This window comes from Astatotilapia calliptera, chromosome 12 (assembly GCF_900246225.1).
Source record: "Astatotilapia calliptera chromosome 12, fAstCal1.2, whole genome shotgun sequence".
In the NCBI taxonomy this organism is placed as follows: domain Eukaryota; kingdom Metazoa; phylum Chordata; class Actinopteri; order Cichliformes; family Cichlidae; genus Astatotilapia; species Astatotilapia calliptera.
In genome coordinates this window covers 32,362,802-32,380,304 of record NC_039313.1, presented here as the reverse complement: position 1 = coordinate 32,380,304, position 17,503 = coordinate 32,362,802, and the positions used below count along the sequence as shown (strand labels likewise).

Here is a 17,503-nt window from a genome sequence, read left to right as displayed (position 1 = left end):
TCTTGGCAAAAACTCGGCTACTGGGGGTCACCGTGGCGCCAGGTCGCACCCGCCTTGTCATCGCCCCAGGTGGCTTGCTACATTGTAGCTCATCACCAGTGTTGACATGTGTGTGAAGGGGATGACACGGTTGTGAAGCGCTTTGGGTCCTTAGGGACTAGAAAAGCGCTAACAATACAGGCCATTTACCATTTACCTACCGCCTACTGGTGATGGCCAGAGGGGCCGATGGCGCAATATGGCAGCCTCGCTTCTGTCAGTCTGCCCCAGGGCAGCCGTGGCTACAACTGTAGCTTGCCACCACCAGTGTGTGAATGTGAGAGTGAATGAATAGTGGAATTGTACAGCGCTTTGAGGGCCCCAAAAAGTGCTATATAAATGCAATCCATTATTATTATTATTATTATTATTATTATTATTATTATTATTATTATTATTATCACCTTTAGTGAAGATGCTTAATTTCAGGAATAGCTAAGAGGCCCACTGATATTTAATGTTATCACTTACATGATTTAGCCTTCGGCCTTCTTTTGGGTTTCCCTGCCTCAAGGTGTCAGGCTGTAAAATGTCACAATTCTGATATCAGGGTGCTTCATCACATCCTCAAACAAAAGGTGCAAAGTCATTTATTGATAACTTATTAACCTTTCAGTGATTTTATTAACTCAAATGCAGAAAAGTTTCTTCATTTTATATTTTTTCTTAGTTATTGTTAATATATATTTTTAACTTGGCCTGTCTTTTCTGGCAAAGTTTCTGTATATATTCAAAACTGTCTTTACATAAAAAAAGACATCACCTCTGAATATTTTTAGGAATCATATACATCTCAACTATATTTTCAGACTGAAAAAAATAAAGACAGGGACAATTTCTATAAGATTAGCTGTCAAACAATTGTGGGTTCAGCTGTGCAGGTAATACAAATAGTAAGACAAATTGAATAAAACAAATATATACAAAACGAGAGGAAGGCACAAAAGCAATAGTGTTGTTCTTCGGTCTTTCAGGTGTCCCGTCTGCAGGAGACTTGGATGGCGTTACGGCAGCGGCACACAGAAGGTGCCATTCTCTATGAAAAAACTCTCAGGCCATTTATGAAGAGCCTGAACGATGGAAGAGGTAGAGCGTCTCCTGAACTCGACACCACATGATAAAAGCATGGAGAAACAATTCCTGCTCATATCTTGGTGCTACACCATTGTTTCCACAACAAACATGATCTCTGTATCTGTCTTTCAACTCTCCAGAAAGCTGTCCGCTGTCCAACACCACTTTCCCCCACGTCCTCCCTCTTCTGACTCTGATGGAGAAGAATGCAGTGGTGGGTGAGGAGGGGACAGAACTATGGGAGACGGTGGAAGTTGGGGTGGAAGTGGTCATGTTCCACCTCGGGGCGGCGAGAACCATTGCCCAGCTAGGGGGCATCTACCGCTCTAACGCTGAGAGCAAATTACAAGGTGAGAGACAAAAACAAAATGCAGTATGTCTGCTTTATAACATTAGCAAATTAAATACAAGCCTTTAGAAAATTTAAACACGAAAGACCACAGGGATCCGTCTTGGGACCTGCTGTATTTACTCTCCACACAGTTGCCATTCCACTGCAGGAACACGGATCGCATGTTAGGTGCTGCAGCTTACTGCTGTTCTTCATGTTGTTTCTAATGTGCTTTCACGTTTTCCCCTTTCTTTTTTTAAATACTGCTTTCCTCAAGTTCTAGCAGAAAAGTAGCCTAGCATTTCTTAGCAGCCACTTAAGCGTTGGTAGACTAGAGCATGTATTTTTTTTCAATCTGGAAAAAGTCCAACACACTGGTTCCAACCAGGTGGCAACCTGCAATAAAATATAATAAAGTCAGATTGAGGCATGCATGAAATGCATGCAAGTCAAACTACATTTGAAACCTTTTATTGAAGAGACTGGTACATGCTGCAGCATTAAATAATCTGATTATAAAAAAATAATTAGGAAAAGTGTTTTAATTTCCTAAATCCCATTCTAAGGTCATTCTTGAGCTGATGGTTTATTTTAAGTTGAAGTTTATATTATTATCAATCAGTAATAAATAGCTTCACGCCTGGTAGGCCAAATGAACAACCCAAGGCTGTATAGTGAACTGCAAGAACTTCCTCTTTCACTTCCTGTAAATAAACTCTTCCTTTCTTCTTCTGCTCCTGATGGGGTCTTCATCCATCAGGAGCACCCTATTCCCTATGGGTATGATGTCATGTCACCTCTTGTCACGCCAACCGCAGGTCTCACTTCCATGTAATAAAACTTCTCTTTCGCTCTGGCTTCTGTCACACATCACCCCTCGTGCTCATCCACACCCCCTCCACCCTGGCTTCACTCTCTTCTTCACCTTTCTTGTGCACTTTATGTCTATTCTGATAGTTGACCTCCGATATTTAAACTCTACCTTCATTACCTCTGCTCCTTGCAGCTTCCCTGTCCATCCCTCTTATTCACACACATATATTCTGTTCTTGTTCATGTTTGAGACAGGTCCAGTTACAGGGACCTCTGTGGTAGAAATGGTAGTCTCCGGTTCCTTTCTACACTCCTGTGCTGCTAATAATGTTAAACTGATGTGATGTTGCAGGTTTCGGGGAGCAGGCCGAAGTCCTGGAGCTTTTCCTGACCGATTTCCAGATGCGGCTGCTGTGGGGGAGCCGGGGGGCCGAGGAGAAACAGGCTCTGCGATACTCTAAGTTTGACCAGGTGCTTACCGCCCTGTCCAACAAGCTGGAGCCACCCATCAGATGACACTGACCCCAGCACTGTTTTTAGAGGCCTTGTTTATGAGCTCATGCCTACATACATGGACAATTACTGTGTTGGACACTGAGAAGCTCCTCCACTGAAAGCTCATTAAAAGGGAAAGCGCTGTGATCTTTCAAACAAGGAGGCTTCCTAAGCGTGTAGACACCAGAACGAAGCAGTGCACTCACTTAGTTCAAATCTGTCACATGTAGCAGACCGGGATACTTGAAGAGTGAGACTGAAATTTTATAAATGCTTACCTTCCCATACCAGCACTTTTCCAGTTCCTTTGAAGCTAAACTGATGTAACTCAAGGTTGAGGAACTTTATCTGAAAGCTTCAGCAGAATGACGACAGCTTGTGAAAGAAACCACTAAATGCTTTGATGGGGTCTCCAGAGGGTGTTTTTATTTTTGACTGAGGACTTGCACTCCTTCAACAACGTCACAGATCAACATTGTCCTGTGTTAGTTTACCTAACAAAGGACTCTATCTACTCCACAGTGGCACAGGGCGACATGATTTGGAAGTGTAAATATTTGGTGCCCTTTAGGTTACCGAGGCTGTGCCTCAGTCTGATAGGCTCATGTTTGTAAATGTTTAAATCTCCCTAAAGGCTGGACCTTAGCTAAATCCACAAACATATGTCACATTGTAGAATGTAATAACAGAATAACTGTACATCTGTATTTCAGTTTTTGTTTAGTTTTTTGTATCTTTTCAATTATTAGGATTTTATAATTTGAAGAGAATATTAAATGTAATCTGGGGTCAGTTCGTGTTTCCTCTTTGTTTCCTTTTCTTCTTATTATAACAATGTCACTTTTTAATGTAAGGGGAGTGAACTGATCCTAACTGCACGAGTACGGCACACAGGTGCAGATCATTTTTGTAATCTTAAACAGTTTTACTCTTTATTTATCAAAAAGTGTAAATAAACGTTTATTTCACTGGAGGTTGTTTTATTGAATAAAAACAGTCATGCTTGTGAGCTAGCTGGCAACTCGAGCCGCGCTGCAGCATACACACTAACATGCCTCACTTTCCCCGGGCCATATAACAAAGCCAACCTCTACTTTTTGTGGTCTATTTAGCTGTAAATTTCCCCTCTCTGCCTTTGACATGTCGGTGCTGAAGCTTTTCTAAATCACTGCCCTACTGTTTCAACGCTTCCACCATTAAAGCTCAAGAGCACAATGGGCAATATGTTTGGCTTCGCTGCAGTCATGAGAGCCTTGGAGCTTCCGCAGGTAAACATGCACTGCACGGAGCTTTGGTTATTTGTGTTCATGGAGATAGGGGAGGCACGCAGGAAACAGCCGGAAGAGCAAGGGATGTGTAACAAAGGTTGCCCGGGGTAAAGTTAAACCAGGGTATAGGTAAGAGATTAACAAATATTGACTTAATGGAACAGCGTAGTACAACAAACATGAGGCTGTAACCCCTTGCCTACTGTGTATACTGATAAGGGCGCAATCATGGCTCAAAGAGTTGGCAGTTCGTCTTGTAACCGGAAGGTTGCCGGTTCAATTCAATTCAATTCAATTTTATTTATATAGCGCCAAATCACAACAAAAGTCGCCTCAAGGCGCTTCATAGATACAGAGAAAAACCCAACAATCATATGACCCCCTATGAGCAAGCACTTTGGCGACAGTGGGAAGGAAAAACTCCCTTTTAACAGGAAGAAACCTCCGGCAGAACCAGGCTCAGGGAGGGGCGGCCATCTGCTGCGACCGGTTGGGGTGAGAGAAGGAAGACAGGATAAAAGACATGCTGTGGAAGAAAGACAGAGGTTAATAATAGATATGATTCAATGCAGAGAGGTCTATTAATACATAGTGAGTGAGAAAGGTGACTGGAAAGGAAAAACTCAATGCATCATGGGAATCCCCCGGCAGCCTACGTCTATTGCAGTGTAACTAAGGGAGGATTCAGGGTCACCTGGTCCAGCCCTAACTATATGCTTTAGCAAAAAGGAAAGTTTTAAGCCTGATCTTGAAAGCAGAGCTAGTGTCTGTCTCCCGAATCCAAACTGGAAGCTGGTTCCACAGAAGAGGGGCCTGAAAACTGAAGGCTCTGCCTCCCATTCTACTTGTAAATACTCTAGGAACAACAAGTAGGCCTGCAGAGCGAGAGCGAAGTGCTCTAATAGAGTGATATGGTACTACAAGGTCATTAAGATAAGATGGGGCCTGATTATTTAAGACCTTGTATGTGAGGAGCAGGATTTTGAATTCAATTCTGGATTTAACAGGAAGCCAATGAAGGGAAGCCAAAACAGGAGAAATATGCTCTCTCTTTCTAGTCCCTGTCAGGACTCTTGCTGCAGCATTTTGGATTAGCTGAAGGCTTTTCAGCGAGTTTTTCGGACATCCTGATAATAATGAATTACAGTAGTCCAGCCTGGAAGTAATAAATGCATGAACTCGTTTTTCAGCGTCACTCTGAGACAGGATATTTCTAACTTTAGAGATGTTGCGCAAATGGAAGACCGCAGTCTTACATATTTGTTTAATATGTGACTGTCCGAGCCCCGGGCCTTGGGCAAGACACTTCACCTACCGCCTACTGGTGATGGCCAGAGGGGCCGATGGCGCAATATGGCAGCCTCGCTTCTGTCAGTCTGCCCCAGGGCAGCCGTGGCTACAACTGTAGCTTGCCACCACCAGTGTGTGAATGTGAGAGTGAATGAATAGTGGAATTGTACAGCGCTTTGAGGGCCCCAAAAAGTGCTATATAAATGCAATCCATTATTATTATTATTATTATTATTATCACCTTTAGTGAAGATGCTTAATTTCAGGAATAGCTAAGAGGCCCACTGATATTTAATGTTATCGCTTACATGATTTAGCCTTCGGCCTTCTTTTGGGTTTCCCTGCCTCAAGGTGTCAGGCTGTAAAATGTCACAATTCTGATATCAGGGTGCTTCATCACATCCTCAAACAAAAGGGGCAAAGTCATTTATTGATAACTTATTAACCTTTCAGTGATTTTATTAACTCAAATGCAGAAAAGTTTCTTCATTTTATATTTTTTCTTAGTTATTGTTAATATATATTTTTAACTTGGCCTGTCTTTTCTGGCAAAGTTTCTGTATATATTCAAAACTGTCTTTACATAAAAAAAGACATCACCTCTGAATATTTTTAGGAATCATATACATCTCAACTATATTTTCAGACTGAAAAAAATAAAGACAGGGACAATTTCTATAAGATTAGCTGTCAAACAATTGTGGGTTCAGCTGTGCAGGTAATACAAATAGTAAGACAAATTGAATAAAACAAATATATACAAAACGAGAGGAAGGCACAAAAGCAATAGTGTTGTTCTTCGGTCTTTCAGGTGTCCCGTCTGCAGGAGACTTGGATGGCGTTACGGCAGCGGCACACAGAAGGTGCCATTCTCTATGAAAAAACTCTCAGGCCATTTATGAAGAGCCTGAACGATGGAAGAGGTAGAGCGTCTCCTGAACTCGACACCACATGATAAAAGCATGGAGAAACAATTCCTGCTCATATCTTGGTGCTACACCATTGTTTCCACAACAAACATGATCTCTGTATCTGTCTTTCAACTCTCCAGAAAGCTGTCCGCTGTCCAACACCACTTTCCCCCACGTCCTCCCTCTTCTGACTCTGATGGAGAAGAATGCAGTGGTGGGTGAGGAGGGGACAGAACTATGGGAGACGGTGGAAGTTGGGGTGGAAGTGGTCATGTTCCACCTCGGGGCGGCGAGAACCATTGCCCAGCTAGGGGGCATCTACCGCTCTAACGCTGAGAGCAAATTACAAGGTGAGAGACAAAAACAAAATGCAGTATGTCTGCTTTATAACATTAGCAAATTAAATACAAGCCTTTAGAAAATTTAAACACGAAAGACCACAGGGATCCGTCTTGGGACCTGCTGTATTTACTCTCCACACAGTTGCCATTCCACTGCAGGAACACGGATCGCATGTTAGGTGCTGCAGCTTACTGCTGTTCTTCATGTTGTTTCTAATGTGCTTTCACGTTTTCCCCTTTCTTTTTTTAAATACTGCTTTCCTCAAGTTCTAGCAGAAAAGTAGCCTAGCATTTCTTAGCAGCCACTTAAGCGTTGGTAGACTAGAGCATGTATTTTTTTTCAATCTGGAAAAAGTCCAACACACTGGTTCCAACCAGGTGGCAACCTGCAATAAAATATAATAAAGTCAGATTGAGGCATGCATGAAATGCATGCAAGTCAAACTACATTTGAAACCTTTTATTGAAGAGACTGGTACATGCTGCAGCATTAAATAATCTGATTATAAAAAATAATTAGGAAAAGTGTTTTAATTTCCTAAATCCCATTCTAAGGTCATTCTTGAGCTGATGGTTTATTTTAAGTTGAAGTTTATATTATTATCAATCAGTAAGAAATAGCTTCACGCCTGGTAGGCCAAATGAACAACCCAAGGCTGTATAGTGAACTGCAAGAACTTCCTCTTTCACTTCCTGTAAATAAACTCTTCCTTGCTTCTTCTGCTCCTGATGGGGTCTTCATCCATCAGGAGCACCCTATTCCCTATGGGTATGATGTCATGTCACCTCTTGTCACGCCAACCGCAGGTCTCACTTCCATGTAATAAAACTTCTCTTTCGCTCTGGCTTCTGTCACACATCACCCCTCGTGCTCATCCACACCCCCTCCACCCTGGCTTCACTCTCTTCTTCACCTTTCTTGTGCACTTTATGTCTATTCTGATAGTTGACCTCCGATATTTAAACTCTACCTTCATTACCTCTGCTCCTTGCAGCTTCCCTGTTCATCCCTCTTATTCACACACATATATTCTGTTCTTGTTCATGTTTGAGACAGGTCCAGTTACAGGGACCTCTGTGGTAGAAATGGTAGTCTCTGGTTCCTTTCTACACTCCTGTGCTGCTAATAATGTTAAACTGATGTGATGTTGCAGGTTTCGGGGAGCAGGCCGAAGTCCTGGAGCTTTTCCTGACCGATTTCCAGATGCGGCTGCTGTGGGGGAGCCGGGGGGCCGAGGAGAAACAGGCTCTGCGATACTCTAAGTTTGACCAGGTGCTTACCGCCCTGTCCAACAAGCTGGAGCCACCCATCAGATGACACTGACCCCAGCACTGTTTTTAGAGGCCTTGTTTATGAGCTCATGCCTACATACATGGACAATTACTGTGTTGGACACTGAGAAGCTCCTCCACTGAAAGCTCATTAAAAGGGAAAGCGCTGTGATCTTTCAAACAAGGAGGCTTCCTAAGCGTGTAGACACCAGAACGAAGCAGTGCACTCACTTAGTTCAAATCTGTCACATGTAGCAGACCGGGATACTTGAAGAGTGAGACTGAAATTTTATAAATGCTTACCTTCCCATACCAGCACTTTTCCAGTTCCTTTGAAGCTAAACTGATGTAACTCAAGGTTGAGGAACTTTATCTGAAAGCTTCAGCAGAATGACGACAGCTTGTGAAAGAAACCACTAAATGCTTTGATGGGGTCTCCAGAGGGTGTTTTTATTTTTGACTGAGGACTTGCACTCCTTCAACAACGTCACAGATCAACATTGTCCTGTGTTAGTTTACCTAACAAAGGACTCTATCTACTCCACAGTGGCACAGGGCGACATGATTTGGAAGTGTAAATATTTGGTGCCCTTTAGGTTACCGAGGCTGTGCCTCAGTCTGATAGGCTCATGTTTGTAAATGTTTAAATCTCCCTAAAGGCTGGACCTTAGCTAAATCCACAAACATATGTCACATTGTAGAATGTAATAACAGAATAACTGTACATCTGCATTTCAGTTTTTGTTTAGTTTTTTGTATCTTTTCAATTATTAGGATTTTATAATTTGAAGAGAATATTAAATGTAATCTGGGGTCAGTTCGTGTTTCCTCTTTGTTTCCTTTTCTTCTTATTATAACAATGTCACTTTTTAATGTAAGGGGAGTGAACTGATCCTAACTGCACGAGTACGGCACACAGGTGCAGATTATTTTTGTAATCTTAAACAGTTTTACTCTTTATTTATCAAAAAGTGTAAATAAACGTTTATTTCACTGGAGGTTGTTTTATTGAATAAAAACAGTCATGCTTGTGAGCTAGCTGGCAACTCGAGCCGCGCTGCAGCATACACACTAACATGCCTCACTTTCCCCGGGCCATATAACAAAGCCAACCTCTACTTTTTGTGGTCTATTTAGCTGTAAATTTCCCCTCTCTGCCTTTGACATGTCGGTGCTGAAGCTTTTCTAAATCACTGCCCTACTGTTTCAATGCTTCCACCATTAAAGCTTTTACCTACAGGCTTGAGGAGGTTACCGATCACTCCCCAATGTCAGTCTGTGTGTGGCATATTTTTGCGGAGTGATGAACTCGGGCCCTAAATACCAAACTCTTCCTGTATTCTTCTGCTGTGGTGAATTTACATTTCAAAGTGAATCACCTGCTTCTAAACTCAGTTACAATCAGGAAAATGAAATTAACAAAACCACTTCAGATTTTTGACACTCATTAGTTAAACTGCAGGAAAAGACATAAAGACCTGGATGACCTGTAACTTTGCGATTCTAAGTTCAGATAAAACTGAGGTTATTGTAATAGGACCCAAAGTCTAATATGATGAGAAATATGATATCTTACTCCAGATCACATTACTTTGGCCTCTAGTAACAGTGTGAGGAACCTTGGAATATGTCTTCCATTTGCGCAAAACCTCTAAAATACCTGTTCAGTTGTAAACTTGTTATTAATTTCTGGCTCTCTTCCCAAGCATGCCTTTTGTCCTGTCTTCCTCCCCTCACCTCAATCGGTCACTGCAGATGGCCCCGCCCCTCCCTGCGCCTGGTTCTGCTGGAGGTGTCTTCCTCTTAAAAGGGAGTTCTTCCTTCCCACTGTCGTGAAAGTGCTTGCTCATAGGGGGTCATATGATTGTTGGGGTTTTCTCTGTATGTATTGTAGGGACTACCTTCCAATATAAAGCACCTTGAGGCGACTGTTGTTGTGATTTGGCGCTGTGTAAATAAAATTGAATTGAATTAAAAAATTCGTGACTTTTGTTACAGGGTAACACGTATTACAAAGACCATACAAACAAATCATGGAAATGCTTCATTAAAAATGCGTCTGTGCCAAAACCCATATGCAGGAGGTAGAGAACACTGAACATAAAGTTCAAGTTTTAAGTGAAGATTCTAAGTTTAAAAACTTAAGCAAGGGGATCAACAGAATTAATTAAAAGAGCTGCAGAAGACGTAACAGAAATGTGTAGAGATAACACATCACAAGAGAATGACAGGTCTATTTTTTACACTGTGAGCTGAACGGGGATGGGAAACAGGAGACAGCTGGAAGCAATGAAGACAATCAGTCAAAAAGTCTGAGTCAAGAAACTAGAGAAAATGATCAGAGTATAAAGGAAAACAACCCAACTACAAAGAACAGCAAGAAAACTCTCATTAAAAATGATACAGTGGAACACTGGTTAGGTGAAAAGAGTCCCTAGAGTGATAAACCAAAGACAGGAAGTCAAAACACTAAAACGCTCAAAGCACATCCTGTGCTGAAGCAGCACCAACATTCCTTAGTCTGTTCCCCAAACCTCAAAAACATAAACCTGAGGAACTGAAATATACACCCAATTACCATTATTCAAGATGTTTTAAAATGTAACATTGCAAAATATTGTATTTTAGTTTGAAAAAAAAAAAAAGGTTTAATCATATGCATGAAGCTTAGGTCACTGTTAATAAAACTACAAAAACAGACATCTCACTGAGGTGCATATCTGAAGTGTGCTGTCCATGACAAAAAGTGAGGGGAAAAAAACCCTAAACAAACAAATTAAGTTATTTTATTTTGCAAGGACCCAGAATGTTATAACACATGACTCCATCAAAGATCATTTTCACATTAATAGCTCCCTCTGCTGTATGCAGGACACAACTTGGATTTATAGCTCTGGGGTTTTTTTGTTTTTTGTTTTGACTTGCTAATAGAAGACCTTTCACAAACACAAACACATTTTATTTGAATTTTTCAAAAATCTACATGCATAATTACATAAAATGGATATTAAACATGTTTAAGAAATTACTTGAATTGCATTTTTAAGTATGATATTTTAACCCAGATGGTTTGTCTCTGTTTCATTTGGAGCTACAACAACAACGTTTTTTTTTTTTAATATCCTGTTGTTTAAAGTTCCTAGAAAGTATGGAATCATACCAGGTAAATAAGTAAATAAATAAATAAACATCAAAGTGATAAAAAATGAGGTTTAGATCCATCCCATTTAGGTTTATGAATATAGATTATATAACCTATTACTTTACACCATGTTTCCTATTTTCACCCATGTTCCAGTATGCAAGATTCTATTTATCTAGTAAAATTGAAGGCTACATTATGTATGTGGCCTTTCCGCACTTATTAGTCTACCTTCTGCTTCTGTTTCACTGTTACCTAAACGCCATATGGAATATCTGTGAATTAACTGTAAGTCTCGGGTTCAGGTTTGATGTTTCGACTAAAAACAAGAAAGTTTGTGACTTGTTAGCAACAACTCTGTTAAACGTGCTGTCACAACTTTCTTTCAAACAAACAAACAAACAAACAAACAAACAAACAAACAAACAAATCCTGATACCAGACCGTTTCGCCCTCTTATTCCCCATTCCAGTTAAAGTAATCTGTCAGGAAGATTTCTAGTAAAGTTTGCCAAAGTCTTACGTTTTTCTGGACTGTGATCCTCCAACGTGTCCCACAATTCACGGCCCGTGCTGGATGCTCTCTGGGAATTGTAGTCCAGTTTGTCACTGAGCTACGTCTTTCTGGGCGCCTTCCGGGGAGGAAAAAACTACAAAATCAGCCGGTAGCGATAAGGAGAAGCTCCAAACTGAGCTTTTCTGTCTACAAGCAGGCAGCCAAAATGTTGGCGACACTGTTTGTGCTGTTTTTGTTCTTTTGTAACCCAGTCTGCTGCGTTTTCCAGAAACTTTACTGCACCATATCGGACAGCTGCGACTGTGACTTTAAGCCGAATATTAGAGGTGAGACGTACTTGTGGATGCTAACCTACGGAGGCTGCTTCGTGTTAGCAAGCTAGCTTGTTTATGAAACTGTATTTTATTGTTGCTGTATTATACTACATATGTTTCCTATAAAAATTATATCCGCTAACTGTTTTTTGTTTTTTTAGTGTACAGTGTTCCCGAGGAGGCAATTAAGGCTTTCATTGTAGCTTATTGCTGATTTTCTAACTGGTATGCTAGCTGGCTGAATAAAAGAAATTTCTTACAATATCTGTAATTAAATTAGCTAGTTGTCTACTTTGCAGGTTTTTCATGACAACAGCCACGAGAAGTAGATTTTTCTTGCTCTGTTTTGTTCCTGAAGCTTATTCCTATAACCCTTTATTGTGGTTATTACAGGGCACCCCACCCCTGTAGTATTGCACCAACAAAGATTGTGACTGTTCTTTTTTTCTGATCGCCAGACTTGGAGTGGGACCTCTACAAGAATGTCTATGGACAGCATCTGGCTCAGGACATTGTGTCAGAGGAGGTGGGGAGGTTCCTTCATAATAAAAGCCCCAGTCAGCCACTGGTGCTGTCTTTCCACGGCTCCTCTGGGACGGGAAAGACGCTGGTCAGCTCTATGCTGGGAAATCATCTGTACGGCTCAGCCATGAGCAGCCCGTATGTCCACCAGTTTGTCCCCACGCTGCACTTCCCCTTGCCCCACCGAGTCAAGCAGTACAGGGTATGTTGAGAAATACAAATGGTTATATCTAAAATCTGAAGTAATGTACTAGTCGTTTTATTGTGTGTTCAATATAAAATGTTTGTTGACCATAACAAAGGGAAGTTTGAATGCTGTCATTCCTAATGTGCAAACAGGACACTGCTTTCTTCTTAGGAACATACATTTAGAACTTACAAGAGAGTCCTGTGATTTTGCTCCCAATTTCAGGGAAGATGGGCTGGTCAAAACAAAAATGATCACACAAGTAGACACAAAAAAGATACTTGACTCATATGATCATTTTTGTTTTATGTTCAGCAGACTCTGTCTATAGAATTAACTAAGTGGGAACTAGTTACTAATCATTTAATTATATACTAAAAGTTCACAAGCGAGTGCCGCCTTTCAGACAACAGTATTTGCAGTTATACATGTTACACAGCCTATAATTAAGTAATAAAAGCAGAACAGCAGCAGACGTAATTAAAAGCATTGTTAGTTGCAGTCATAGGTGATGTGTTGGGAGCTTGTGAAATTAAATATCCATCCTTTGGTTTTGTAGGAGGAGCTGAAGGACTGGGTGCAGGGAAACCTGACGGAGTGCGCTCGCTCAGTTTTCATTTTTGATGAGATGGAGAAGATGCCTCCAGGCCTCATTGATGTCCTGGAGCCCTTTTTGGGTCCGTCTCATGTTGTATTTCGCACCAACTACCGCAAGGCGATATACCTCTTTATCAGGTACTTAACACTCCCCTAATCCAGTGAGGCATGTCCAGTGTTTAGCTTCCTAAAGCACCAAGAAGGATCTATATGACACTAATTCTGCGGATATGAACTCTCTCCAAAAGAAGTTCTTGTATTCTCTTTGTCAAAATAACTTAAAGCTTTCATGAACGGTTAATGCTCAAAACTTTATTTCTCTCCCAGTGATGCTTAAAGAAGAAACTTTTTTTTTTATTACAAAGGGACAGGCAGCTTATTTTGTGTTTCTTGTGTGCAGCACTGCAGGAGAGGAGGTGATAAACAAAGTGGCTCTGGAGAACCGTCAGGCTGGACGAGAGAGAGAGGAGATCAAATTGGACAACCTGCAGGAGGCCATCGCACAGGCAGTTTACAACAATAACACAAGTAAGACTCATTTTACATGTTTAAGTACTCCACACTCTTAGGGTAAGGTGGTTTCATCCCAAACCGCTTCAGAGTTTGATTAAAGTTCAGTACGGTATTTTCTGTGTATAGGATAGAATAAAACAGAATAGAATGGCCCTTGTCATTGTACATGTACAACGAAATTGTGGGAGTTCTCAGCTGATCAACTGAGAACTGAATAAAATATAAATAATAGTAAATATAGTAGAAATAACAAAAAGGAGAAATATAGACAAAAACAAGAGGAAGGCAAATATTAGAGAACAAGTTGCAAAGTGCTTGAAGTAGAAAAAGTAAAAGTAACAATAACCATGATAAAATATTAATGTTTTCTATTTACAGAGCACATAAAATGCTTTACAGATCAATACTTGCGTTCAATAACATTTAAAGGGAGAAATAAATTAAAAAAGAAGTAACTGCAATCAAATGAAATGGGTCATAAACGCTTGGCCAGTAGGCTGTAGCCTCAGCACCAGATAACAGTCACATGAGAGCCTGGACAAAGACTCAGATTGTTGAGTAAAGGTCTCATAGTTCAGATATGTAGCACAGAGAGAAGCCATGAAGGACCTTGAAATAGATCCTAAAATCAATTCTAAGTCATACTGTGAGCCATTATCAGGAGGTTTAGGGAAAGGTGTGATGTGATGACTCCGGCTTCTGTACAACCTGGATTTTCAGTTGAAGCAGGTGAAGATGTATGTTGAAAGTGTGAGAAGGTTAAGACATTTTAAATGCTGGTGTCAGGAGGTAAAATAGTTTTTTTCATGTCAGTGTTCTCACCTTGGTTTGTTCAAACACAGTGTTTTTTTGTTTTTTTTTTACTGCATGTTCACTAGAAGAGGAAGAAGGCAGTGATACTGATGCTTTGGTGCTCTTCCAGAGCTAAAACTGGTCTTCTGACTTTGATTCATTTAAGTTAATCATGAATATAAAATTAAAGCCCATAATAGAAGCAGCATCATTGCTCTGCAGCAGTGCATCATAATGAACACAGAAATTAAGCAGCCTCTTTGAGCTAATTTTCCAGTACATTGCTGATGAAAGCTTTCATTACTTCAGTAACTGAAGTGAGTTTTTACCCCCCATTCAGGCGGCCTCTTCAAGTCCAACATCATTCAGCAGAAGCTCATCACCCGCTTTGTTCCCTTCCTGCCCCTGAGCCGATACCACGTTGAGCGCTGCGTGCACTCACAGCTCTGCCAGCGGGGCAGCTGCAGCCGCAATGACGTGGTGGAGGCAGTAGGGGGCGACATGAACTACACTCCAGCTAAGGGAAAGTACTTCTCCAACACTGGCTGTAAGACTGTCCCTGCCAAAATCAACTTTTTCCTGTGAGCTGAGGGGAACTGGGTTTAACTTTTAGGACTGAAAGGGAAAATCTGAGAAAGATGCTCACATGCAGGTCAGAGCAGCATCTGGAGGCTAGGATGCCCTGGGAGCATGAAATCAAGGGGAGTGAAACTCCTGACTGTCCGGATTTGCAATCAGTGAGTGTCTCCATGAAGGTATAGTTGGCATTTTCTGACTTTTTCAGGAGTCATGCCACACTCTACCTCAAACCCAGCTCTACCTTTTAATTTTTATATATTTTTGTTGGTATGTTGTGGTTTCAGGTTTCAAAGGCTTCAACTGGAAGTCATTAATTGATGTTTTCTTGTTTTTAGGCTCATTATTTATCCAGTCTTAATTTATTCTTTGTCAACACTGCCATCCCTCCATGGTCACACTGATGAGGAATTGTCACAGGTGTCCAGAGCGGACTAAACAGCTGGAGGTTCTTTGCTGAGTGAGCGAAGACCTTTTTTTGTTTGTTTTGTCTTCATTTCATTTTTCTAATATTTTTCCCAAAAGGGATCACACAAGATTGTTTTTATTTTGGGTAACATTTGTCAGCAATGGGATTTTTGCTAAGTGTTGACTTTCGACGATCATTATCCAAGTTTTTCACCCGGATGAAGCGACATATTTGGCTTGTGGCAAAGAGAGCTTGACATGAAAGTACACGTCATCAGTCGGCTTATTAGAAAGTAGAATATATTTTAGGACTGAAAGATGTCACAGGATAAAGGAGCTCCTTTGCCAGATCATTTTAAAACAAATGAAAGAAGAAGAGATGAGTTTTACTTTGGGGAAAAAAAACCCAACTTGTGTGCTGCAGCCCTGCAGGCTCGGTGCCATATTTTGGGAGCATGTGACCACTTCTGCCATCAGGTGGCAGTAAAGACTTTGTTTTAGACAAGTGTAACGGAGGTGAAGCTGAGTTCACCAAGAGCTCAGTGCATTTTAATTCACTTACTCCCATGTGAGTGAGTTCTGTAGTGCTTTTATTTTGTTTCATTGCTTTAAACTGTACTGTAAAGGCAGCAGGTAGGGATGTTTTTAAAACACTGAAAGTGCACTTTATGGAGTATTAAAAAGACCTGGTGTTCTTTGTCAATTATGAAATATTTCCAAAAGTTTGGATTGTTTACACCAAATTACTAATTATAAAGTATTAATTTTTTCTTGTAATAAATTGCGTGTTAAATGCAGTGAAGAACAAGGGTAACGGAGTTCACAGGATGAAGATGAAATTCTTATCGTATCAGGGTGAAGGTTGACACACACAGAGGCTCGTGAAACTCAAGACAGCCGCAGGGATCAGCGTTCATTAGCTTTGCTTTCAGTACAGAAAAGTCTAATAGTCAAATCAAACGCCAGTTTTTTTTGATTGATTTTTACTTTTTCCACTCAGCTTTGCTGTGTTGCTATGGAGAAGGCAGACTCCAGGCTAAAACTCAGTCATGTTTTGTATGAAAATTTTTATGCCATCCATAATCGGCGACAGTTAGACTCCTCACACTACCATGGTTAATACAATCTCCACAACAAAACACTTTGGTTTTTGTCCTTGTTGTTTCTTCTGAGTTACACAAGTTTCAGGTCCAGCTTCTGAACATTCGTGACTGAAGCGTTTGAGGTATTGTGCACCTTTTACTGCTACAATGTAAAGCAAAAATAAAATGTAATGGCACAAGAAAGGTGTTCTGTGCCTTTTGTCCAGTATTTATTTATTAAAACAGGGAGATTTCTCTGTTTTCTTGCATTTTAATAGAAAATATTCTTTTTACTTCTGAGAATATCAACAAATATTTCTGGGACAACTTCACCAATTCCAAGGTGCATGGAAAAGATCAAACATCTGATGGCATGAAGACTCAGTTGATCCTGGTGAAGGCCATAAGCTGAAACGCGTTTGATCACCTAATAAAGTTGTTCCTATTACTTCTGTGAATATGACATGTAACTACAGCTTTATTTGTTTATTTATTTTTGATTCAGTTTTTTAACAATCACCACTCTGATTTCAAAGAAAGATAGTAAAGGGTCCAATTACTTTTTAACCCTTTGGGTGCTTTATGTTGAATCAGGCAACTGGTCACTGCAGAGGTCACTGCAGGACTCCAGGCCTCAAGGGCCGGTGTCCTGCAGGTTTTAGATCTCACCCTGGGTCAACACACCTGAATCCAATAATTACTTCGTTACCAGGCCTCTGGAAAACTTCAAGACATGTTGAGGAGGTAATTTAGCCATTTAAATCAGCTGTTTTGGATCAAGGCCCTGCAGGACACCGGCCCTTGAGGCCTGGCATTCCCCATTCTTTTGCTAAATTAATCTCCAGTTTCTTTTTTTTTTTTTTTTCGCTTAACCAACTCGAAGTTACCTTCATTCTTCTGTTTATCATTTATTGTGATTTATTTGCCACACTGGAAACCCAAGTGCTCGGAGCGACTGAATCGAGAAGTTGTTTAACGTAAATAAATTCGGAGTTCTGTGTTTCTCAATCTGAGATAATT

General features: G+C 40.7%; 3 protein-coding genes across 4 annotated transcripts; all 3 read left to right on the top strand.

Moving 5' to 3' along the window:
- Positions 1-458: 458 nt before the first annotated feature.
- Positions 459-3,723, top strand: LOC113032982 (SH2 domain-containing protein 3C-like). The gene is made up of 3 exons (XM_026186182.1): positions 459-1,125; positions 1,254-1,463; positions 2,610-3,723. Exons 1-3 carry the CDS (start codon positions 1,038-1,040, stop codon positions 2,771-2,773), a joined length of 462 nt encoding a protein of 153 aa, XP_026041967.1. The 5' UTR covers positions 459-1,037; the 3' UTR covers positions 2,774-3,723.
- An 8-nt stretch (positions 3,724-3,731) lies between these two features.
- Positions 3,732-8,830, top strand: LOC113032981 (SH2 domain-containing protein 3C-like). Its single transcript, XM_026186181.1, has 4 exons — positions 3,732-4,020; positions 6,122-6,233; positions 6,362-6,571; positions 7,717-8,830. Exons 1-4 carry the CDS (start codon positions 3,967-3,969, stop codon positions 7,878-7,880), a joined length of 540 nt encoding a protein of 179 aa, XP_026041966.1. The 5' UTR covers positions 3,732-3,966; the 3' UTR covers positions 7,881-8,830.
- Positions 8,831-11,585: 2,755 nt separating this feature from the next.
- tor2a (torsin family 2, member A) lies at positions 11,586-16,687 on the top strand. 2 transcript variants are annotated; one of them, XR_003273975.1, is made up of 6 exons: positions 11,586-11,818; positions 12,265-12,530; positions 13,075-13,250; positions 13,513-13,640; positions 14,758-15,154; positions 15,332-16,687. XR_003273975.1 is itself a non-coding variant. In XM_026186179.1 (5 exons), exons 1-5 carry the CDS (start codon positions 11,698-11,700, stop codon positions 15,000-15,002), a joined length of 936 nt encoding a protein of 311 aa, XP_026041964.1. In that variant the 5' UTR covers positions 11,586-11,697; the 3' UTR covers positions 15,003-16,687. The 2 variants fall into 2 exon arrangements, 1 of the variants encoding a protein (XP_026041964.1); XM_026186179.1 differs by having other exon boundaries at positions 14,758-16,687.
- Positions 16,688-17,503: the final 816 nt, after the last annotated feature.